This window comes from Symphalangus syndactylus, chromosome 13 (genome assembly GCF_028878055.3).
Source record: "Symphalangus syndactylus isolate Jambi chromosome 13, NHGRI_mSymSyn1-v2.1_pri, whole genome shotgun sequence".
Taxonomy (NCBI): domain Eukaryota; kingdom Metazoa; phylum Chordata; class Mammalia; order Primates; family Hylobatidae; genus Symphalangus; species Symphalangus syndactylus.
Genome location: NC_072435.2, coordinates 103344265 through 103362242, shown reverse-complemented (window position 1 = coordinate 103362242; position 17978 = coordinate 103344265). Strand labels below are relative to the sequence as shown.

The window sequence follows — 17978 nt, the reverse complement described above, 5'->3', positions numbered from 1 at the left end:
CTCAGCCTCCCAAGTAGCTGAGACCACAGGCATGTACCATCACACCAGGCTGATTTTTGTAAAGACAAGTTTCACCATGTTGCTCAGGCTGATCTTGAACTCCTGGACTCAAGCAATCCACCAGCCTTGGCTTCCCAAAGTGCTAGGATTACTGGTGTGAGCCACTGTGTCTGGCCTTTCCATTGTCTTTATTGTCTTAACAGCACCGTGGAGTCTCCTTAAAGGGGTAAGTCACCCTAAATCAGCAGTTAAGGCAATCTTTGAGCAACCATTTGCTGTATATCTCCAAGTAAATAGATATATGAGTCAATATGTGTGGCTTCAAATTATGCCAGTTCGACTTTCCCTCAGGCATCAGAAATTCATTGAATATGTAATATATGCCAGGGATAGTGCTATGTTATATAGCATTAAATAAGATAGACATGAATCTTCTCCCCAAAATTTAAAATCTATTTGGCAAAATAGAAAATTAAACAATTAATTACAATAAAGATAGGTACTACAAGAGAGCATACAGTGGGCCTAGTCTGGGGAGTAGAGTCAGAACACTTCAATTTTTGTTAATCTTGACATAATTTTTTAATTGAATTTTTGAGGTATTTTTATATACAACAAAATTCACCAATGTCAAGTTTACTATTTGATTAATTTGGACAGATGTATACAGTTGTGTAACCTCTACCACAATCAAGACCATTTTCATCACTCCTAAAAGTTCTCTTATGCCCCCACTGTAGGCAATCTCATCCCCCAATCCATTCCCAACTTCTGACAATCACTTCTCTGCTTTCTATTACTACAGTTTTGCCTTTTCTAGAATTTCTTATACCTGGACTCATAATATATAGTCTATTGCGTCTGGTTTCTTTCACTTAGCATAATATGGCTTTGAGATCCATCCATGTATCAACAGCTTGTTCCTTTTTATTTCTGAGAATTCCACTGTATAGATACTGTACACTATCATTATTCATTTGTCAGTTGATGGACATTTGGGTCATTTCCTATTCTGGCCTATGACAGATAAAGCAGCTATGGACATTGGCGTACAAGTCTTTGTACATATGTTTTTATTTTTCTTTGGTAAATACCTAAGGAGTGTGGAGAATTGTATGGTGTAAGAGGTATAAGAAATTGCCGGCCAGGCATGGTGGCTCATGCCTGTAAGCCCAGCACTTTGGGAGGCTAAGGCGGGTCGATCACTTGAGGTCAGGAGTTCGCAACCAGCTTGGCCAACATGGCGAAACCCCATCTTTACTAAAAATACAAAAATTCGCCAGGCGTGCTGGTGAGCACCTGGAATTCCAGCTACTGGGGAAGCTGAGGCAGGAGAATCACTTGAACCCAGCAGGCAGAGGCTGCAGTGAGCTGAGATCTCAGCACAGCACTCCAGCCTGGGTGACAGTGAGACTCTGTCTAAAAACAAAAAAGAGAAAGAAAAAAGAAAGAAATTCTAAAATGGCTGTGGCATTTTTTTTTTTTTTGCATTCCCACCAACAAAATGTGAGGGTTCCAGTTGCTCCATATCTGCGCCAACACTTGTTATAGTTGGTCTTTTTAATTTTAGCCATTCTAGTAAATGTGTAATATCACTTCATTGTGCTTTGATTTGCATTTCTTTGATACCTAATGATGCTGCACATCTTATTGTGTGCTTAATCGCCATCCATATAGCTTCTTTGGTGAGATGGCTGTTGAAATTTTTGCCTAAGTTTTTAAATTTAATTGTCTTCTTATTATTGCATTTAAAGGGTTCTTTATATAGTCAAGATACAAATCCTTTGTCAGATATTTGTTTTGAAAATATTTTCTCCCAGTCTCTCGCTTGACTCATTTTGTTGACAGTATCTTTTCAAGATCAGCCATTTTAATTTTGATGAAGTTTGATTTGTCATTTTTTTTTTGAGATAGGGTCTCTCTCTGTCACCTGAGCTGGAGTGCAGTGGCACAATCTTAGCTCATTGCAACCTCATACTCCTGGGCACAAGCTATCCTCCTGTCTCAGCCTCCCAAGTAGCTGGGGCTACACGTGCATACCACCATGCCCAGCTAGTTTTTTTTTATTTTTTGTACATACAGGGTCTCACTTTCTTGCCCAGGATGGTCTCAAACTCCTGGGCTCAAGCGATCCTCCTACCTCAGCTTCCCAAAGTGCTGAGGCGAAAGCCACTGCACTTGCTCCAATTTTTTAATAGTTTGTGATTTCTTTTGTCCTATCAAGGTCACAAAGATTTTTGCCTTTATTTTCTTCTGTAAGTATTATGGTTTTAGCTCTTATATTTATGTGACCTGATTTTTATGTTCACCTCTCAACTTAATAAAATTGTTCCAAAAGAATAGACATCCAAACCCAAACCTAGTGAAAGCATTCAGCTGATAATAAGATACATCATCATTCTCTAGTCTCCAGATTTGAAGTGGCATTTCAGGGAATACTGTCTCTCAGTTGAGATGATGACCTTCTTGATTTAGATTTCTATTTGTTGTCAACAGAGAGCAAAACCAATGTGACCTGCCTGCCAATGTTCAGTGAAGTTCCCTCATCTGGAATGTGCTTTCTCGCCATGAGAAGTAAAGGAAGGGAAACATTATGGGGGTTGACACCCCTCCCAGCTCTCGTCCAAAATGTTGCATGTGCCTCTACCCTTTCACATTAGATTGAATTTTCAAAATTCATCAGTTCCCACTAGACTGCAGGCGGGTGAAGGTCAGGGCTTGTCCCTGGCTCTGTATCCCTAGGTTTGAGATGTAATTCAACAGCGCTTTGTGAATGAGAGGAAGAATTCCTGGATCTGCTGTTCTGCTGGTGTAAGGGAGCCACCAGGCAGTGTGGTGTAGTTTCAACGTCTACCGCTCAGGAGCTTGGGACCATCTTCCTTTAAAGCCATCTCGGTACTCCTAGCGTTAGGCACAGTGCATGGCGCGCAGTAGAGAACTGAGGGCAGAGAAAAGGGGAAGGAAATTTGTTTAAAATCCCAAACCCCAGCATTTACGACGGGAAGCAGGGAAACTGGGCAGCCTTCAGGTGTAGCAGACAGCGAAAAATATTCAGGATAGAATCCCAATTCCTCCTGGGCAGCAGAGGCAACTCTCGGGGCCAAATTTCGATACTTCGAATTTTGGGGGCTTTGTGTGGACCCATGCTTCTCTAGTAAGGGAATGTCATGAAGACTGAAATCTTGAGTCTGCGGGATTTAGGGGATTCAAAACTCACTCCCTGCAGGAACAGCAGCCCTGGTCGCCTAGCAACCATGGGTCGATCGCTCGGCGCTCGATTCTACCCGGCCGGATGGAGACTTGCGGCCAGTGCCTCTGCCGTGCGCACGCGCGGAGGGGCCTGGGCTGGGAGAAGGACGAGGCGGTACGCGGGCGCCGCCTGCGGGCCGCGGCGGGGAGGGCGCACGCACGGCGGGCGGAGCGGCGGGCGCCGAGAGTGGCTGAGGAGCCGGAAACGCGCCGCGGAGGGTGCGGCCCAGAGGAGGCCACGGGCCGGGAAGGGCCGAGCGGGGCGGGAAACGTTAGGGCAGCGGCCCCCGGGGTGAGGGGGCCGAGCGGACGGGCAGGGCCCCGAGGCGAACTCTGCCCGGATGAGGAACAAAGCAGTGGAGCAGGCGCGTGCGCCCCCAGCGCAGCTGGCAGGTGGGCTGCGCGAGGGCCCGGCCGGAGCGGGGCGAGGCGCTGCGCGGCGCGGCGGCCCGGCCTGCGGGCCCCGGGCGGGCTCATCCACCGCCCTTGGGAGGCGGTATCGGCAGCGCCTGGGGCTCACAGGTAGTTAGAAGATGGGGGCTGCGACCTCGTTGTGGTTTTGGTAACCGTTCTTGTCCCCACTCCCCCAGGTTGGGCAGGCCCCCTCCCGAAGCTTCTGGACGGAAGGCCCCAGGTGTTCCCCGAGATGTCCCAACCCGTGGCAGGGTGCACGGCCACCGGCCCTCGGGAGAAGTTGGGCGGCCCCGGGCGACCCCGGGGACGAGTGGCCGCGTCGGTGCAGCGGTTGTGAGGAAGATGCGGTAGCACGTGACCCTGGAACGCAAACCCTGATGCCTGTTCCCCATCACCCGAGCGCTCCTTTCTCTGACATTTGGCCCCAAGCCGATGCATCACAGGTGAGTAGGGAGGTGGGCTTCAGCACTGGTGACATCGTTGGAAACTGGCAAGTGAGTGTCCAGGGTCAGTGCCGTTGTTTTTGGTGCCATTGAGAAGGTTACAGGTGTGATTTGCAAAGGGAACAAGAAATCCAGAAACTAGTGTTGGGTGGAATGTAATCTCATGCATGCTAATTTACTCCACATGCGGAAAGTTGTTCCCAGTAGCCACACATTTATTGTTGGCTTGTTGACACCTTTTTCCTGTGTCTTTCAGTTATTTGAGCGTTTAATATATTTTTCCGGATTCCAACGTGTATTGTTATCTTACTATGCTTCACCTTGAGTTTTGCTGGTATGGCAGGGACGATAGAGTGAGGTAATTAAGTTCTTAATTCTGCAAGCTTCATGCTGATGTTTAAAGTACTTTTAAGTACAGAAGCAGGCCACAGAAATTGTTGTATTTGGCTGTTTTTTCAAGGCCCTTTCAAAGGCCGTATGTTTAGAATGAGGAAGATAAGGCACAAATTCATTGAAATGATTGAAGCCCCACTGCATTTTTCAAAGTGGCTGCATTTCAGTTAGTTTCTTATATTTTATGCGAAGAAAAAGGTGTAAAATCAGCAACTGGCAGATGGTTGCATAGGTCAGTTAGAAACACACAAACTGTAGAACTGTGTAGGAAATTATTTTACCTTAAATGAGTAGGGAAGGTCTAGAGCTTAGTATCTTAATTCTTGCCTTCTTCCGGGATTGCTTCTTAGAATCTCATAGGAGAAAGAAAATGAGAATAGAATTGCATTTTAGAATGAGAAAGTCTTATGAGGATCATCATATTGTACATTCCCTTCATCTGCCTTCTCTCTGTGGGATACTCATTACCTTTGGTTTATGGCTGCTGAGGTCATCACGTTTTAGTGACTCACAACAAAGCAGAAATCTGCTGAGCCTCTCGCATTAAACTCTGGTTTGAACTGGTTTCAGAAGGCCTAGGAGTCAACCTAGAAACACCATGCTGATTTTTATCTTGAGATTAAATAAATATTCAGGAATTTTCAGAATGAGAGTTGAAGGTGCAGACTTGTAGTTGTACTTTTAAAAAAATATTGTAACCAATTTAAGTAGGCTGTTAACGGCTGTAGTGATTGTAGTGTTTTAATTATGGTTGTAGCTATAAAGAGTTGGGGAAAAGTCTGTTTTAAACCACCTCAAGCCCAGCAACTTTCAAAATTAAGGTAGATATGTTTTCTTTAGGCTACAGGGATTTTTTGCTTATTTTTGTTTTTAAGACACAGCCTCACTCTGTCACCCCAGCTGGAGTGTAGAGGTGCAGGCAGAGCTCACTGTAGCCCCGACCTCCCCACTTCAGCCTCCCCTGTAGCTGGAACCATAAGCACGAACAACCACGCCTGGCTAAGTTAAAAAAAAATGTTTAGTAGAGACAGGGGTCTCAGTGTATTGCCTAGGGACGTCTCCAACTCCTGGGCTCAAGCGATCCTTCTGCCTTGGCCTCCCAAAGTGTGGGATTACAGGTGTAAATCACCACACCTGGGCTGCTTTATTTTATTGCATAATAAAAACTTATTAGCATGCTGTTCTTCATAAGGTGTACCTCATTTGCCAGGTGCTTCTAGCTGTCTTTCTGGTAAGGGTGATGAGTTTGCATTGCTCCAACCGATAAAAAAAAAAAAATTCAGAATGTCTGTTCTATACAAGGTACTAGGTTGGCCTTTTACATTTTATTGATGTCTTAGAGCTTAGTTTTATGGGATACATGGCCAGGGATAAGGGTGAAACCTAATAATGCAAGAAACAGGTCTATGTGGAACTTTAAATATATGCCACAATACACAATATAAGTAGATAGGCCCTAATGTATTGCAACTGTGTAAAAGGCAATATAGTTCTTTTATTGTAATTGTCTTTTTCTTACTATAGTTAAGAGCTTTGGTTTCTTAAATTAGATCTGAATTTAAATCCCAACTCTCCTTACTGGTTATGTGATTCTGGGTTAAGTTTCTTAGCATCATTGAATCTTAAGTTTCCTCATCTTTAAAGTGGGAAATAATAACCTACCTCCAGCCTGGGCAACATAGGGAGACCCCATCTCTGCAAAATAAAAACAAATTAGCTAGGCATGGTGGCACATGCCTGTGGTCCCAGCTGCTTGGGGGGCTGAGGTGGGAGGATCTCATGAGCCTAGGAGGTAGAGGCTACAGTCAGCTATGATCACGCCACTGCACTCCAGCTTGCAGCTACTGAGCAAGACCTTGTCTCAAAAACAAAAACAAAAAAGAGGATTAAGAGAGATAGTTACATATAAATCACTTAGCCCAATACATAGCACATGGTAAGGGAGCCATAAATTTTAGCTATTATTATTTTCAGGTTGATTGATAAAATGGCGTTGCCACTTTTCAGAATTAAAAACCTATTTAGATTTGATTTCACTGCTAAGGAATTGTAACCTCATTTGTTTCCTCTTCTCTGCTTCAACCCCTCACATATGCAGAGAATAATTCATTATTATGAAGCCCAGTGTAAGGACTGGAGGTCATTAAAGAGCCCCTTTTGGATAACCTGTTGGCTAGCCTAGTGGTTCTATAATGTTTATAGTATGGTAGTCTCTAAATTCTGATATAAGAACTAATGCTTTTTGATAACAGCCTTCAGTGCTGTTTTATTCAAATCAGTATTACTCTTATTCAAAAGACATTTGTAATGGCAGTGCAAGATGGTTTACATAGAAAAGGTGATTCCTAGATTCTTCACCTTGCCAAAAATAGTCTGTAGTCAAAAAAAAGTTTGGTTCAATAAAAAACTTTTTGGCAGTGTTCTGCAGTTTGATCTGTGATCTTTCACTTAATAGCTATGTGATTTGGGTCATATGACATGGCCTCTTTGAGCCATAGTTCCCTCATCTGTCTTACGTTGCAGTATTGGTGTGAGGATTTGAAGTCATTTTAAATGAAGTGGTAGCAAAGCTTACATAGTGACCCTCAATATATGGAGGACATTAATATTAGGACATTAATATACTGATACAGAATCTTAGTAAACTGTTGCTGAATGGGGAAAATACGGTGCTTTTCACTTCATCGATAATCAGAATCTTTAACTCCTACTAAAAATGATTAGTAAAATTTACTTGAGTAGGTTAAAATGCATTTCCTAAAACACTACTGGTTTGAAATAATAAGCCATTTGGAGAAAAATAAATATTGTAAAAGATGAAGCTTGAGTGATTTAAAAAAAAACAAACTGTTATTGCCATTGTGTTCTAAGGATTGCAAACTTTGCTTTAGATGGTGTGCCTAGAGTTTCTTTTTCGAACAAGGCAGAATTCAAATCACTATTTCTGCTATGTGACATTGAATTGAGTTTTTTAATGTCTCAATCTCAGTTTTCTTACCAGTAGAAAGAATATGGCACTAGCTATCTAAGAGAATTGTTGAGCGTAAAAGTGAAGTAATAGTTGGCCAAGTCCCATTTCCCCATCCCCACTGTTTCAGTTTCTTCAGTATCTTAATACAGAGTCATTGGAGTAAATTTTTGCATAACTAGTTGTGTGTGCTCTTTTCTAGGATGAATGAAATGAACCTGAGCCCAGTGGGGATGGAGCAGCTGACTTCATCCTCTGTGAGCAATACCTTGCCAGTCTCAGGAAGTCACCTGGGATTGGCTGCCTCACCCACTCACAGTGCCATCCCTGCCCCAGGTGGGTGGTAAGGGAGACCTACTGCATTTCAGCACTTAACTGTGTTATCAATTCTAAATGGAGTCTAGAAGAGATCAGAGCCCCCTTAAGGGTAGAAGGTAGAAGGGAGAAGGTAAGCAGGCCTGAATGGTGGTTCGACATGTGATAGGTAATGGAAAATAAGGTTTTTGTAGAGGTAGAGTATAGTAGTAGCAATTTTTCTGATAGTCCTCTTCTGAGTTGGTAGCTTTTTGTCCAGAGCTGTAATTAACTTGGCATTTTATTTAGGGTTGCCCATTCATCTGGTTCACACTTTAGTACCCTGTCCTTGGGTTAATAGAAGAGAATCAGTTAAAATTACTCTAATAACTATTCCCAGAGAGCATGGGGAATTGGGCTTTATATTCCACCAGGTTTGAAATTAAATGGCAAGTGTACCAGGTCTAGAATTAATGTGGAAAGAAGTGTGGTACTTTTACCTGGGGCTTTTACATGGAACGCCTCATAAGCCTGCATACACAGCAAAATAGTATAGGAAAAATTCATTCTTCCTATCTTTTTTTTTGAAATGGAGTCTCACTCTGTCATCCAGGCTGGAGTGCAGGGGCACCATCTCGGCTCACTGCAACCTCCGCCTCCCGGGTTCAAGTGATTCTCCTGCTTCAGCCTCCCGAGTAGCTAGGATTATAGGCACGCGCCCCTACACTTGACTTATTTTCTGTTTTTTTAGACGGAGTTTCGCTCTTGTTGACCAAGGTGGAGTGCAATGGCACAATCTCGGCTCACTGCATCCTCCGCCCGCCTCCCGGTTTCAAGCAATTCTCCTGCCTCGGCATCCCGAGTAGCTGGGACTATAGGCACACGCCACCACACTCAACTAATTTTTTGTATTTTTAGTAGAAATGGGGTTTCACCATATTAGCCAGGCTGGTCTCGACCTCCTGCCCTCAGGTGATCCACCCTTCTCGGCCTCCCAATAGGCCTGAGCCACCGCGCCAGCCGTCACTGTACTTTTAAAACCTTTTTTCTGCCTAGCTTCATTTTCTTATTCTATTGAAATGGAATATAAATGGAATAAATATTCTATTGATTATTACAATGATAAGCTGTCAGTTCTTTAGGATCAATGACATTGTAATGTATTGGACTTTCTTTGTCAAAGTAGGAGTTAGTGTAAATAAATCTATATATTGTTTAAATAGTTGTCTAAAGAGAATTACTTGCTTAATAAAATGCAGCAGTTAAATAAGATTCATCGAAACTAGGGTCTCTTCACATTTATTTAAGTGTCCACAAAAGAAATTTTAAAAAATTATTAATGGTTAACCCATTTGATTGTTTTGTAGGCATTCCCTTTAGTGGACACTCTTGTTAAGGTGGAAAAGCCTATTAAAAAATATTGCCAGCCAGGCACAGTGGCTCACGCCTATAATCCCAGCACTTCGAGAGGCCAAGGCAGGAGGATCACTTGAGCCCAGGAGTTCAAGATCAGCCTAGGTAACATAAGGAGACCCCATCTCTACAAAGAAAAAAAAAAAAATTAGCCGGGCATGGTAGCACATGCCCGTAGTCCTAGCTACATAGGAGCTACATAGGAGGCTGAGAAGGGAGGGCTGCTTGAGCCAGGAAAGCTGGGGCTGCCTGAGCCGTAATCATGCTACTATGCTCCAGCCTGGGCAGCATAGCAAAACCTTGTCTCAAATATATTGCCCCTGGCAAAAATAGGCAAATCAGCACTGACCAAGTTGGTGGGTATTTATTATGATACTTAGGCACAGTAAAAGTCACTTCACTTTGCAAGTACATATAACTCAAAGTAGATATAATCTCACGTTTAAAGCTTTTATTAATCACTAAGTGTAGCATATATACAAAAGATTGAAAGTGTACATGTACAGTTTTACATGTAAACTATGTTATTTTCCAAGTAGAAATGAAATATTCTCACCATATAAAATGGTAAATAAAGTTTAAAAATACCAAAAAAATTTCATACTGTCACTACCTAGGGACTACTCCTATGAACATTTTATGTTTCCATTGTTTTTTTCTCTATATAATTTGTTTTGTTGTATTTAAACTCGGTTTTTAATTCTAAATTAAATATTTTGGCTGGGCATGGTGGCAATCCCTGCACTTTGGGAGGCTGAGGTAGGCAGATCACTTGAGGCCAGGAGTTCGAGACCAGCCTGGCCAACATAGTGAAACCCTATCTCTAGCAAAAATACAAAAATTAGCTGGATGTGGTGGTGTGTGCCTGTAATCCTAGCTACTCAGGAGGCTGAGGTAGGAGAATTGCTTGAACCCAGGAGGCTGAGATTGCGGTGAGCCGAGATCACACCACTGCACTCCAGCCTGGGCAACAAAGCAAGACTCCGTCTCAAATCAATTGATTAATTAATTAAATAGTTTGGTATTTAAGCACAATACAGACAATTGGAGTATCAACTTGCCAGTTTAGAACTAACTTAAAAACTATCTTTGGGACTAAGATTACTTTCTTTAGGCTTATTTGTGGATATTTGCACATCATCTGTCTAAGGATGAAAAGGGCTACTAGGTGAGATTTTTGCCCATGTGTAAAAACCTTTTTAAGAGTTTAGCCAGTGGTTGTAGTGAGAATTTTTAATTACCTATTTTCTTTTAACTGAGAAAAAAAATTTTGTTTTGTAGGCCTCCCAGTGGCAATTCCAAACCTGGGTCCCTCCCTGAGCTCTCTACCTTCTGCTCTGTCTTTAATGCTACCAATGGGTATTGGGGATCGAGGGGTGATGTGTGGGTTACCTGAAAGAAACTACACCCTACCTCCACCACCTTACCCTCACCTGGAGAGCAGTTATTTCAGAACCATTCTACCTGGTAAGTGTTACAGTTACTTGAGATGTTAGAAAAAAAGAATGGCGCCAACTTTTAACCTTAGTTCCTGAAAATATGAATAACACTTTTTTCTGTTTGTCACTATTAGATATTAATCTCTAGGCAGGAAAAATATCTTTGTTTATATTTGTGTACTTTTCCTCTTAGAATGTGGCACATAACACATTAGTAATACAGTTTGACTAAGCTGAATTTCTTAATTGCACATAATTTTTCTTCTTTCTCCTCCAGTATCTCTTTCGTTCGGTGTTTATAATTCTGCAGCTATAATTTCAGTCAAGCACTACAGTGTCTTGCTACAGTGTCATTGTTTTTTAAAGTTCATTGAATTTTTATTCTGTTATATATATAATATAATATATAATATGTAATATTTATATTGTAATATTTATATTACAATATAAATATCTAATTTATATATTTATAATATAAATATCTAATTTAGTATATAATAAATATATATAATTGTAATTTTCTGCAATAAGTATATTATATATAATATATTATATATTTATTATATATAATATATTATATATAATATACTTATTGCAGAAAATTTAGCAAATAAGGGAAGGAACCACTCAGTCCCATCATCCATCTTTTTGGTGTACTTCCTTCCTGCCATTTGTTTTGGTGTATAGGTTTTTACCAATTTTCATAATTAAGACCACGATTTCTTCTCTCGCTCGCTCTCTTTTTTTTTTAAATGGAGACGGAGTCTCAACTATGTTGCCCAGGCTGGACTGGAACTCCTGGACTCAAGTGATCCTCTCACCTCAGACTCTTGAGTAGCTGGGAATACAGGCACATGCCTGCCTTGAGACCATACCGTATTTCCTTTCTTTTTTATGAATAACTTTTTTAAAAAAAGAGACGGGGTTTTGGCATGTTGCCCAGGCTGCTCTCGAACTCCTGCGCTGAAGCCATCTGCCCACGTCAGCATCCCAAAGTGCCGGGATTACAGGCGTGAGCCACTGTGCCCTGCCCAAGGCCATACTTTCTATACAATTGTCTCTCTTTACTTTTTTCACTGTATCTTTTTCTCTGCTGTTAACATGGGTGTTTTCCTTTGCTGCTACATGGTTTTCATAATTATCCTTTTTAATGATGCATTACTTTCTACTGAATGGGTATTTGATGGTTTATTATCTTTATTGTTGGACAGTTTGGTTTTTCCAGTTTTTATTACCATTGTAGCTAATGCTCTTATGAACGTCTTTATGTATAATATTTACAAAATGGATTTAGAGAAGAGTACCATAAGTGGAATTTCTTGTGCAAGAGAGTATTAACATTTTTGCGGCTCCTAATATATATACTTCACGAGGAAGTTTTAGCAGTTTACATTCCCTCTGGCAGTTTAGTAATATAATTTCACCACATCCTCCCAAGCACAAGTGTTAATTTTTTTGTTTTAATAAAACAGGTACAACTGTGACTTGTATTAGTTTGTGTTATGATAGTTTAATTAAATTATATTTAATTAAGTTTTATTTTTCACATGGAAGATCTGTTTTTAAATCATTTTACCTTTTAATAATTAGTAAAGCAAATTTTACGCCTTAGGACTCAGGAATTGCAACCGTATGTATATTAAAGGCAGTGTTTTCGTTAGTGATTCCCAGTTAGCTTCAAAGGAACATAGTTAACTTTTTAAGGATTTTTGAGTTTTACAGGAAAAACTCAATTATGGTATATGTATGTTGCTATTTATAAAATAATGTGTATCGATTAAATTAAAGAAGCAGGAGATTATTTGAACTTAGTTATATTTGTAAGGAAATAGCGTCTAGTGCTTGGAATTCTTTAATAATGTACTAAAAGTCTCTGATATCTCATCTTTTCCTTTTCTCAGGCATTTTATCTTATTTAGCTGACAGACCACCTCCTCAGTACATCCACCCCAACTCTATAAATGTTGATGGTAACACAGCATTATCTATCACCAATAACCCTTCAGCACTAGATCCCTATCAGTCCAATGGAAATGTTGGATTAGAACCAGGCATTGTTTCAATAGACTCTCGCTCTGTGAACACACATGGTGCCCAAAGTCTTCATCCCAGTGATGGCCATGAGGTGGCCTTGGACACAGCAATCACTATGGAGAACGTTTCTAGGGTTACCAGCCCAATTTCAACAGATGGAATGGCAGAGGAGCTTACAATGGACGGTGTTGCAGGCGAGCATTCCCAAATCCCAAATGGCTCCAGAAGTCATGAACCTCTGTCTGTGGATTCTGTGAGCAACAACCTTGCAGCAGACGCTGTAGGACATGGTGGTGTGATACCCATGCATGGGAATGGCCTGGAGCTCCCTGTGGTCATGGAGACAGACCACATTGCAAGTCGGGTCAATGGCATGTCTGACAGTGCCCTCAGTGACTCCATTCACACTGTGGCCATGAGCACCAACTCTGTCAGCGTGGCACTCTCTACCTCACACAACCTTGCTTCCCTAGAATCTGTTTCCCTCCATGAAGTTGGCCTCAGCCTAGAACCTGTGGCTGTCTCTTCCATCACCCAGGAGGTTGCTATGGGGACAGGTCATGTAGATGTATCTTCAGACAGTCTTTCTTTTGTACCACCTTCACTGCAAATGGAAGACTCCAATTCAAACAAGGAAAACATGGCAACCTTGTTTACAATTTGTGAGTGTGCTTAGCCTTTCTTTTTTGGAAATACTTGTAAAAAGGGCCACCATCCCTAACAAGTCATAAAGTTTGGCATTAAGGGAGTGTAGAAAGCAACTAGACCTTGGAACTTTTCTTTGCCTTGGTATTGTCCTTTATATTAATGTGGTGCCTTTTCTTCCAGTAAGCCAAATGATATACATACATTTAGTTGGTTCTTAAAGCATCTTCCTGAAGAAATGAAATGTGAAGTAGTCATTTTTGTATTCTGCAGATAAGCTTAGCACATGCGGTAGTGTGTGCCTGTAGTCCCAGCTATTCTGGAGGCAGAGGCAGGAGGTTGCTTGAGCCCAGGAGTTTCAGGCTATAATGTGCTATGATGCCACCTGTGAATAGTACCAGCTATTCTGGAGGCTGAGGAAGGAGGGTTACTTGAGCCGAGGAGTTTCAGGCTATAGTATGCTACGATCACACCTGTGAATAGTACTGCACTCCAGCCTGGGCAACAAAGTGAGACCCTGTCTCTAAAAAACAATCATAGCGATAATACAATATTTTTTTTAAAAAGGTAAGTTTAGCCCAGTAATAGTTAAGGTATTTCCCAAGGTTTCACAATAGAAAGTTATAGGGGTAAATTCTAGTAAAGTTGTTTGTGACATGCCTTGTGAAAATTATTAGGTCACTTTTATAACCCTCTGGAAAAATGTAGGGGGATATAAATCAATTTTTTTTCTTTGCTCAGAGTGCATATAAATTATTCGTGGGCATGTAAAAGTTTTTCTTATTGGGCAACAACAACAAAAAACAATATCTCTGTCGCCCAGGCTAGGGTGCAGTGGTGTGATCACGGCTCACTGCAGCCTTGACCTCCTGGGCTCAAGCAATCCTCCCACTTTAGCCTCCCGAGTAACTGGGACCCCAAGTGTGTACCACCACACCTGGCTAATCTTTAAATTTTTTTGTAGAGATGGGGGTCTCACTGTGTTGCCTTGGCTGGTCTTGAACTCGACTCAGTCTTCCTGCCTCAGCCTCCCAGAGTCCTAGGATTACAGGTGTGAGCCATCATGCCAGGCTCTTTAGTGCTTACTGCGTGGCAGCCTCTGCTAGATGCGAGGGATAGAACGATCTACCAAGAGACAGTATGTGTACATACCTTTAAGGAGCTTACAGTCTGGTAGGAAGCATAGGAGACTGTTACAGTATAATAATAAGTGTGAAGATGGGATGAAGTGCATGGTACTAAAGTAGCCTGAAGGGGAGCAACTAGCCAGGCCATGGAAGGGTCGAGGAAGATTTAACCAACAGAAGTAACATACATGTTAGCACAGACCTTAAGGACAAGAAAGATGTGGGCAGTTGAGAGTCAGGAAGGCAGGAGCTGGCACCTGTAAGTGCCTAGAACCAAAGAATCATGAGTGTTTCAGAATTGCTGAAGCCTAAAATGAGGGTGAGGAGAGGGGTCATGTGGTAAGAGAGAAGTAGGAGTCAGAACACCAAGGCTCTTTTAAGACCGGTCAAGAGTTTTAGGGAGTGAAGGTTGGGGTAGGGCTTTGCTACAATGTGAGAATAAATTTGTTAAGAGGCAAGGAGGTGTGGAAGATATCATAATTTATGGGAAAGGTGATGATTCTCCAATCTAGAGTAGAGGTAATTAGGATGCAGAAGAGTGGAGGACATTTGCAGAGAACCCAGTTGAGCTTATTGATTGGATAAAGTTGGAGGAGGGAAGGATTAAGGAGAAAGCCCTGGTTTCTGGCTTCTGAAACTAGGTAGATAGAAACTCGGTAAGTAGAGAAGGCCATGTGTTGGCTCACGCCTGTAATCCCAGCACTTTGGGAGGCTGAGGCAGAAAGATCATTTGAGACCAGGAGTTCAAGATCAGCCTGGGCAACATAGTGAGACCCTGTCTCCGGAAAAAAAGGCAAACAGAAACTAAGTAGGTAGGGTAGTAGTGAAAGGCAGAGGAGAATACAATTTTGATTTTTATTATTTTGGGAGGAGTGACGAGTCAAGTTTTAGACATGTTGATTTCAGTGTCTGTAAGACACCTAGTAGAGATGTCTAATGAAAAGTTGTGTGTGGAGCTGAGAGAGATCTGTCTGGAAATATTTAAGAATCATCAACATTAAGATGTTATTTGTGGCTGTAGAAGTGGAATGAAATCATCTAGTAAGAGTGTGGAATGAGAAGAGGGCTAGGGATGTCAAGATATAGCAGAAGAGGAGCTTCCAAATAGACTCAATGGGAGCCCCAAAAGTAGGAGGAAACCCAGAACCATTCAGTGCCACAAAATCCAGGCCATGGGGAGACTAGTTTTAACCTTTTAAAGTCTCAAATTTAGAATTTTAAAATGTTTTAATCGAAGAATGTAATGAATATAAGGTTCATTAATTTAGCAGAAGTTAAGAGGTGGCCTATTGATTTTTTTTCTTAAGAGGGCAAATGGAACCTCTTCTAAGTGTGTGTGGGTTATAATGAGATAAAATTTATACATTTTAAATGTGCAATTTAGTGGGTTTTTTGGTATATTTACAAGGCTGTGCAACCACCACCACTGTCTCCTTCCAAAACATTTTAGTCACCCTGTAAAGAAACTTCATAACCGTTAGTCACTTCCCATTCCCTCCTTCCGCCTATTCTCAGCAACCACTAATCTACTTTCTGTCTCTATGGATTTGCCTTTTCCGGATATTTCATATAAATGGAATCATGCGATATTTGGCCTTCTGGATCTAGTTTCTTTCTCCTCGCATAATACTGTTGTGTCTTATCCATGTTGTAGCATGTATTTGTACTTCATTTCTTTTTAGAGCTGAATAATCTGTAATATGGATATACCACATTTTGTTTATCCATTTATCAGTTGAGGGACATTTGGGTGGTTTCTGCTTTTTGGCTACTATGAATAATGCTGCTATGAACTCTCATGTACACGTTTTTGTATGAACATATGTTCTTGGATATTTAGGAGTAGAGTTGCTGTATGTTTAACTTTTTGAGGAACTGCTTTCCAAAGTGGCTGTACCATGTTACCGTCCTAGCAGCAGTGGATGAGGGTTCTAATTTCTCCACATTTTTGCTAACAGTTAATTTTTTATTTTCATTTATTTATTTATTTTTGTTTTTGAGACAGAGTCTGGCTCTGTCACCCAGGCTGGTGTGCAGTAGCGCAATCTCAGCCTCACTGCAACCTCCACCTCCCAGGTTCAAGCCATCCTTCCACCTTAGCCTCCCCAGTAGCTGGGACTACAAGTGCTTGCCACCATGCCTGGCTGATTTTTTGTATTTTTGGTAGAGATGATTTGCCATGTTGCTACCTGGTCTCATGCGTTTGAGACCAGCCTAGGCAACATGGCGAAACCCTGTCTCTACCAAAAGTATTAAAAAATCAGCCAGACATGGTGGTGCATGCCTGTGGTCCCAGCTACCCAGGAGGCTGAAGCACGAACGCCACTGCACTCCAGCCTTGGTGACAGATCAGGACCCCGTCTTAAAAAAAAAAAAAAAAAGAAAAGAAAAGAAGACAGATAGATGACTGTGATTCTAAGGTTTATGTATTCCAACTATTATTGTGAATGATTTTGGAGTTTGAACGTTATTATTGCATAATAGTATCGTAAATACTGTTCCTTAGCAGAGTGGAAAGTATACAGAATAGAGCAGAAGATTTATGGAGGAGGACACTCATAAGCTTGTGAAAGTGAAGTTGTAGTAAGAATAGAGAACAGTATATAAAGGCAGCATCCCCTCTGTCAATGCAGAAAGAAAGACCGTATGAAAAATAAGAAATTAAGAATTTTAAGCGAATAATGTCTGCAAGAATGCAGTTCTTCTGCCCTTTCAAAGAGCAGGCTGCAAATTGTTTTTGTCTTAAGAATGTGTCATCAAAACTTGGTTGACCATCTTGTTTATAGTGAAGCAAAAGAGTACAGTGGTGCAGCTGGCTCTGACCCCAGTGTCCTATGTTCATAGCATAGGTCACTGGGGTCAGAGCCAGCTGTACCGCTGTGGCCATATTTTGGCTCTGCATAACTAACAGCATTTCAACTCAGTTTCCTGTTACAGTTCAGAATTGGAATCTTTTGGACTTTAGGGCATCATACCTAAATGTACTACTTAATGTAAGGGATAATGTTCTTGATTGTTGAAGTAATATGGTGCTATACTTTTCTTTTATTATTATTTTTAATTTTTTTTAAACAGGATCTCACTGTGTTACCCCAGGCTGGTCTTGAACTCCTAGACTCAAGTGATCCTCCAGCCTCAGCCTCCCAAACTGCTGGGTTTACAGGCGTGAACCACCATACCCAGCCAATTTTTTCATCAGTGTTTCTCTTATGCACTGAATAGGAAACTTGTCCTGTTGGATCAAAAGAAAAAAAATCAGATCTTATTGAAGTCTCAAGAGTGATGTAAGAGTAGATATATATGTTAGTGTAAGGAAGTGAGTCTTTGATCAGAATATCTCTCTTAGAACCATGCTTCTTACTGGATACATTTTAGTAATTAGCATTTAAATTAAAACCTGGGGCTGGGCATGGTGGTTTACACCTGTAATCCCAGCACTTTGGGAGGCTGAGGTGGGTGCATCATCTGAGGTCAGGAGTTCCAGATGAGCCTGGCCAACATGAGGAAACCTTGTCTCTATTAAAAATACAAAAATTAGCTGGGCGTGGTGGCACACAGG

General features: G+C 41.4%; 1 protein-coding gene across 8 annotated transcripts in view; it reads left to right on the top strand.

Annotated features, from left to right (window-relative positions):
• Positions 1-3372: 3372 nt before the first annotated feature.
• Positions 3373-17978, top strand: part of PRDM4 (PR/SET domain 4) — a 61596-nt gene continuing 46990 nt past the window's right edge. For 3 of the 8 annotated variants that reach the window (XR_010114928.1, XM_055240112.2, XM_063614374.1), the window contains exons 1-5: positions 3475-3642; positions 3840-4106; positions 7670-7803; positions 10456-10641; positions 12515-13309. Coding sequence is in view for 7 of the 8 variants with exons in the window: in XM_055240112.2 (XP_055096087.1) it covers positions 4096-4106; positions 7670-7803; positions 10456-10641; positions 12515-13309 (1126 nt within the window). In the remaining variant the exon portion in view is untranslated. Of the gene's footprint in view, positions 3643-3839; positions 4107-7667; positions 7804-9128; positions 9280-10455; positions 10642-12514; positions 13310-17978 lie in introns of those variants that run through there. The other 5 variants (XM_063614372.1, XM_063614373.1, XM_055240110.2 and 2 more) reach the window with 5 other exon arrangements.